We start from the raw sequence: 6,683 nt of genomic DNA, 5'->3' as shown, positions 1-6,683 counted from the left end.
TCAACCAATCCAGAGCTCCCTCTAGCAGGCAGCTGTACGTCCTAAAGTGTCACCTATTCACAAATTGGTGTTCTTCCCGGTCTGAAGACCTGCAGAGATGTGCAGTTCAGTCGGTGCATACATTCCTGCAAGAGAGGTTGGAGAGGAGGCTGTCCTCCTCCACCTTGAATGTGTACATAGCTGCTATCTCGGCCCACCACAACGCAGTGGACAGCAAGTCCCAGGCTAAGCACGACTTGATTATCAGGTTCCTTAGAGGTGCCCGGAGGCTGAACCCTCCCCGGCCAAGCCTGTTCCCCTCCTGGGATCTCTCAGTGGTCCTCTTGGGCCTTCAGAGACCCCCCTTCGAGCCGCTTGACTCAGTTGAGCTCAAGGCCCTCTCCTTGAAGACGGCCCTCCTGATAGCGCTCGCTTCCATCAAGAGGGTTGGGGACCTACAAGCATTCTCTGTCAGAGACACTTGCGTCATCCTAAGACCGTGGCTGGGGTACGTGCCCAAGGTTCCTACGACCCCCTTCAGGTAACAGGTCGTGAACCTGCAAACGCTGCCCCTGGAGGAGGCAGACCGAGCCTTTTCGTTGCTGTGTCCAGTACGTGCTTAGTGTATCTATCTGGACCGCACACAGAGCTGTAGATGTTCTGAGCAGCTCTTTGTCTGCTTCGGCTTGCTGACCTAGTAATGAACTCTGCAGACTGATTCTAAACTTCGCTGTCCATTTAATACAACACATTTAGAATAAATGGAAAGCACTTGCATCAGAAGTAATGGTTATCAATCTGATATTAGGGAATGCATTTCTAATGACAGCGAGTGCTTTTTTGGTTTGTTATATTTTCGATTCCCAAAGGCCTTTCTCTTGGTATTGTGTTCTCTTACAGAAATCACATTCTGATATAAAAGACAACCTTCGAATAAAGATTATTTGTAATGTGCACTTGACTCTGACTGATGTGGAAATGCCTGTAAAACAAATAAGGAAATGGATATGGACATGGATGGCGACATGCATATGGTAATTATATGTAGATGAGGTAAGGCCTAGTAAAAAAAAGTAATTGAGCACTCCATATACGGTTATTTCAGGGAGGGAATTGGGAGGGGAATCAAGCACGTACATGAATGCACAATCTTCTGCTATGTGGAATTTATAAAGGGAATTGTTTTCATGTCCTGGTGTACACACGACTTTATGAATCTGAAAACTTCAGATCAACTTTTGTGCATATGCACACTTTTAGGATTAAATTTATGCCAATTTTATACATGAGGACCCTGATCTTGCTAAAATTTTACAGTGAAAAACAACAAGTTTGCTGGACTCAAGAAGCTGAATCTTTGCTCGGTTGGTTTAGAAGTGTTGTTCTTTCATCCAACATGAGATGTCTACCAGGCAGGCTGAGATCCGTGCAGCTACCGTAGGATCGACAGGGTGAAATGAGAGGCAGAATTGTGTGTCATAGCAATGCTAGAAAAAGCAGTGTGCCTGAATGACAGATACCAGTGATGTCATGTAAATGGAGAAGGGGCCCAAGCACTGAACCCTGTGGTACCCCATTAACTAGTTGGTGTGACTTGGACACTGCTCACCTAACAGGTCACAGCTTTAGACCATTAGTGACAGACAGCAAGGCAGTCTCAGTTGAGTGTCTGCTTATAAAGCCAGACTGGTTGCTGTGTAGCAGGTTGTTCTATGAGAGAAAAGAGGAGACCTGGTTGAACACGACTTATTTGAGTGTTTTTGCTAAGAAAGGGAGCAGGAAGATTGGCAAGAATGCAGGGTTTTGTGTGGGTTTTTACTCAAGCCTGCTTAAATGTATTGGGAAGACTACCCTAGAAAAAGGGCGGCAAGAAAGCGCCGCTCGATCACGCAGCAATAATTGAAGTAGTCAATGCACACTGTATTTTAAAACAGGCTTTTGCATAATAGTAATCTTGCAAGGGCATATCACAATTTTAATTTTAAATCACATCCTTTATGAATACCATACCAATGTCTCAGAGGTCAAAGTCTGCAGGTTTCAAGCATTTTGGATCTTTTTTTCCTAATAATGTACAGTAAGTGCCACTTTTAAAATGTCGGTAATGGCATTTTTTCCTCATTAAAGTAATATTCCGGGTTTAATACAGGTTAAGCTTAATCGACAGTATTTGTGGCATAATGTTGATTTCCTAAAATAATTTAAAGGCAGAAATTTGAAGTTTATAATTTTATATTAACTAAATTAAGTCTTCTGTTAAAATCTGTGTATTATTTGAGCTGCAAATGATTTGTAATCATCATTTTTATGGTCATTTTAGGATTTAAAGCATTACGTCATCATGGGCACTACACCAACACTAAAATCATGTTATTATGCTTATTGTTTACATTTTGTGGCAATTCTTTTGAAACTGTGAGTATTTTAACATTTTCGGATTGGTCCCATTCACTTCCAATGTAAGTGCCTCACTGGAACCTCGACATTTGCTTAATTTTTAAGAAAACAAAGGACGAGTCAAAATTAATTTTGTGGTAATCAAAATTTTGCCAAAAATGCTGCCGATTGAGCTGAACCTGGAATATTCCTTTAGTGTGAAAATGACAAAGAAAACAAATTTAGGCTGTCGATTTAAAGGGACAGTTCATCCAAAAATGAAAATTCTCTCATTATTTACTCACCCTCATGATATCCCATATGTGTATGACTTTCTTTCTTCACCTTCACCTTTCTTCAACTCATTTGAAGAAAATTGGAAAATTCTTAGCTCTGTAGGTCTTTAAAATACTATTGGATAGTGATCCGATATTTGAAGCTGCAAAAATCATAGACAAGTCAGCATAAATATCATCCATATGACTCCAGCTGTTAAATTAATGTCTTCTAAAAAAAAAAAAAGACATGATCGCTTTTGGTACGAAAAAAAGATCAATATTTAAGTACTTTTTAACTATAAATCATTGCTTCTGGTAAACTTATTGAGAGGGTGGAGTCCCCCCATTGTCATGATACAGACATAATCTCACTTTCTCCACTTGGTTGAGATATCCAGGATGAGCACACAAACGCAGCATTGTAAGAAAAGAAAGAGATAAAACATATCTAAACCAAAACCAACCAAGCTTCTGTAGAGCGTTCCTCCTTCTCACTTGTGAACAGCACTGCTCTTCCGGCTGTGTCACACGTGCGTCAATTCTTGTAAGGAGAAGCGATCTGTCTACAGGAGTCTGCAGTTGTATGTAAGTGTGTTTAGTTCATTGTTTTTAACGTTGTTAGAGTGGTATTCATTTCTAGATCAGGTGCTGTTTGTTACTGTCTTGAACGCTTAAACGTGTGTTTGTGTGCGCGCTATATTTGTTTTGACTTGTCACATAGTATTCGCTGCTATATTTGTTTTGACTTGTCTCATATTATTCGCTGCTAGATTTAGAGCTGGTTATCCAGTATGTGTGAAACTATTCTCGTTTTAGTGTCTGCAAACAGTGCTTCACTTGTTTTTAGAGTATTATATATTGCTAAAGTGCAGCATAATTTATTTGCGGTGTACAGAAGTCGCATTTGTTCCCGCGCTTGGCACCTCACGTGACCCTAGTTTCGGTTTACCACGTGACTAGCTTTGTTGTGCTAAGTAGCATTAAGGCGTGGCTGCTTTTTCCACTGAACGGCTCACGGCATCAAGCGCAATATGTGAAAACTAATAAATTTCACTGTATATATGCAAAAAACTGTGTGTATAATGTGTGACCAAAAATAGAGGATTCTATTCTATTAAAAGTGTGTATTTATTGGACTGAATGCTGACGTGGAAGCGACGTGGTAGCCCTCGTGTCAAGCCCTCCTTGTGTGAAGACCTACTTGGGTAAAGACCAGCGAGTCTACCTGTGCTAGTCCACCGAGCAAGGACACCGACAAGGTGCCACTCACCATAGCACTTAAGTATTTTTGGATTTATCTCTTATTATTTTACTTCTACATACTACCATGGCTAGTTCATTAATAACACATGCCTTCAAGCACATCCCTGTTATCTGTTGTAGACCATTCACAAGATACAGATGCAAGACCAAACACAACCCACACAACCTACGGCAACTTTGCACTTCAGCACCTGCTCTGCTCTCATTCTCAGTGGGACTCTGGAACTGCCAGTCTGCTGTGAACAAAGCTGCATTCATTCCAGCCTTTGCCACACAGGTTGGATGTCCTGCTGTCCTCCTTGCCAGAGGATGGCAGGCCACTTGTGGTTCTTGGCGATTTCAACATACACCAAGAAAAGCCCCAGGCCACTGAACTGAATACTCTTCTGGCCTCATTTGATTTGGAAAGGCTACACACCACAGCCACTCACAGATTGGGCAACCAGCTGGACCTCATTTTTACACATAACTGTACCACCTAAAATATTCTTGTTACACCTTTACATGTCTTTGATCACTACTTTGTTCAATTCAACATGATTCTCCCATCTGTAGTAAAACCGACTCAACCGTTTGTTTCCTTTCGCCGTAACCTCTGTTCCAGAGGTGGGGACAAGTCACACATGGTCAAGTCCAAGCAAGTCTCAAGTCTTAACCATCAAGTCTCGAGTCAAGTCTCAAGTCGCAGTTCAGATAAATCAAGCAAGTCAAGTCAAGTCAAGGGTTCACCCTAAGCAAGTCAAGTCAAGTCCTGATAAGTTTCAAGTAAAGTCAAGTCACACTACTAAAATAAATAGAGGTAAATTTTTTCGATACATATTTATTTTTGCACAGAAAAGATGAACTTGTATACACATATTATGTATCTTATTTATTATATATTTGCTACATATTAATCATATGCATATCTGAAAATAAAATAAAATTGTGTTGTTTACACAAAATGTTCAGAGTCTAAGATGTATCGATTCTAAGATGTATAATCCAATCTGTCTAATTCAATTTAATTGAAACGGTCTAAAATGTGTTGCATTTACAGAAAATAAGGTTTGCCAAGACAGTGGCACTAAGCTGTGAACGATGGGGCCGCATAATAATCCCCCCATGACTGAACACACGCTCGACAGGTGCGCTTGAAGCAGGCACAGCTAATACCCTCATTGCCATTTGAAACAGTGAAGGCATTTTCTCCTTGTTCATTCCCCAAAACAAAAGGCAGTTCTGGCCATCACAATTGTCCAGGTAATGGTTGAGCTGGGCAGCAGGGCTGAAATGAGTGGATTTCTTCTGCTTTTTGTGGTATAAGAACAGCCCAGTTTCATCACCTTTGGTTTGCTCTTCTTCATCTCCATAACCTGTCTGTTCCAAATTGGTATGCTGCTCTGCCTCCTGGAGAATCAGATCTAAAACACAAAAATGTGAAATTACAAATAAACCTACACAATATTCTAGAGCTGCATGATTCTGGATACATTGAGAATCATGATTTATTTCTAAATAGACAATTATCTAACAATTCTTTACAAAAAAATGTCATGTAATTTATTAAATGTTCTGACAAAATGTTAACTGCTGTAGTCTATTCAAAAATATTTAATTGAAAAGATTTTTTTTAAGCTGAATAAATGATTCAATGTCTCACTCATAAAGGCTTAACTTGTTTCATTACTGGAGGAATCAGTGTTTTAGAAGAATCTCTTGAATGAGTCATTAAGTGAAAGTCACTGTAACTGACAGAAACTTTATTTGAAGCATCAAATTACCTTAAGTAACTTGAGTAAGTAACTAAGTAAATAACAACTTTTATCTCAGTATTTCTGTCATGGTTTGAATGATTGTAACAGTTTTTCAACTGCAGTATCTATATTTCAATTTTAATACTTATACATGATAACGGCTCTCTCTGGGCCAGCAGCAGTGCAACGCAGAATTTAATGTTTGCTGTGATCATACTTTTTAAACATTGTCATTTAGGAATAAGACTACTTGGGTGTTTAAATCAACGTTGCAAACTTTTAATGGTTTATTGTGCAGCACTTCCAGTTTCTGTAAAAAGAAAAACTAATAATGTAATATTTTCAAGTATGGGGTCTCATTCTAAAATTAGCCTATCACTTACTTTTTACTTCAATGATCAACTGCTCCTTCAGCTTGTCATCAACCAATACATCGTGCTCTATCCACATAACCCCAAAGGCTGGATCAAGAACAGCTGCTTTGACATAAACAGGATCAGAGAATGGCAGGATTCCTTCATTGGTCTCTGGCTGAGACATTTTTACGTTGACAAAGATGCCTTTGAATCTTCTTTGCAGTGATCTTTGAAGACTGTGGATTAGGTTGACCAAGTATTGTGTTCCTTCTTTCTAGTTTTCCAAGTGATTGTTAAGGGAGAGAACACAGGGAATCACAGCACTTATGGTTACAACTTTCTCTCCCTGAGTGAGCTCAGTGGCATCAGCAAAGGGCTTCAGAATGCTGACCAATTCTTTAATCTGAGCCCACTCTCTTAGAGTGAAAATAGTCTCTCTGTGCCCTCTAACATCCAAGACCTTGCACAAAGTTTGGTGGTCACAGCTAAGCAAGGACTTCAGCTGTCGAAATGTCGAATTCCATCGAGTAACAACAGAAGCAGGAACTCCACGTTGGCCAAATTCTTTCTCAAATTCCTCCTTAAAAGTAGTACTTGTGTGGAGCAGAGAACTGATACACGACGCTTTGGCCAGAGCCGAACTGACAGCCCTGGTCTCTTTAAGACCATCACCAACAACCAATTGTAGTGTGTGC

General features: G+C 40.0%; 1 protein-coding gene across 1 annotated transcript; it reads right to left on the bottom strand.

Annotated features, from left to right (window-relative positions):
• Window positions 1–4,913: 4,913 nt before the first annotated feature.
• LOC127617778 (zinc finger BED domain-containing protein 4-like) lies at window positions 4,914–6,172 on the bottom strand. The gene is made up of 2 exons (XM_052089851.1): window positions 6,016–6,172; window positions 4,914–5,299 (listed from the first exon to the last, which is right to left on the bottom strand). Exons 1-2 carry the CDS (start codon window positions 6,170–6,172, stop codon window positions 4,914–4,916), a joined length of 543 nt encoding a protein of 180 aa, XP_051945811.1.
• Window positions 6,173–6,683: the final 511 nt, after the last annotated feature.

Source organism: Xyrauchen texanus, chromosome 24 (genome assembly GCF_025860055.1).
Source record: "Xyrauchen texanus isolate HMW12.3.18 chromosome 24, RBS_HiC_50CHRs, whole genome shotgun sequence".
In the NCBI taxonomy this organism is placed as follows: Eukaryota; Metazoa; Chordata; class Actinopteri; order Cypriniformes; family Catostomidae; genus Xyrauchen; species Xyrauchen texanus.
This window is presented reverse-complemented; position numbering and strand designations above follow the sequence as displayed.

Excerpts from the sequence above, each read along its gene's own strand:
- LOC127617778 (XM_052089851.1), bottom strand. The coding sequence starts at position 6,172 with ATGTCTCAGCCAGAGACCAATGAAGGAATCCTGCCATTCTCTGATCCT. Across the intron at positions 5,300-6,015 it reads GTTGATCATTGAAGTAAAAA|ATCTGATTCTCCAGGAGGCA; the intron begins GTAAGTGATAGG and ends TTTGTGTTTTAG.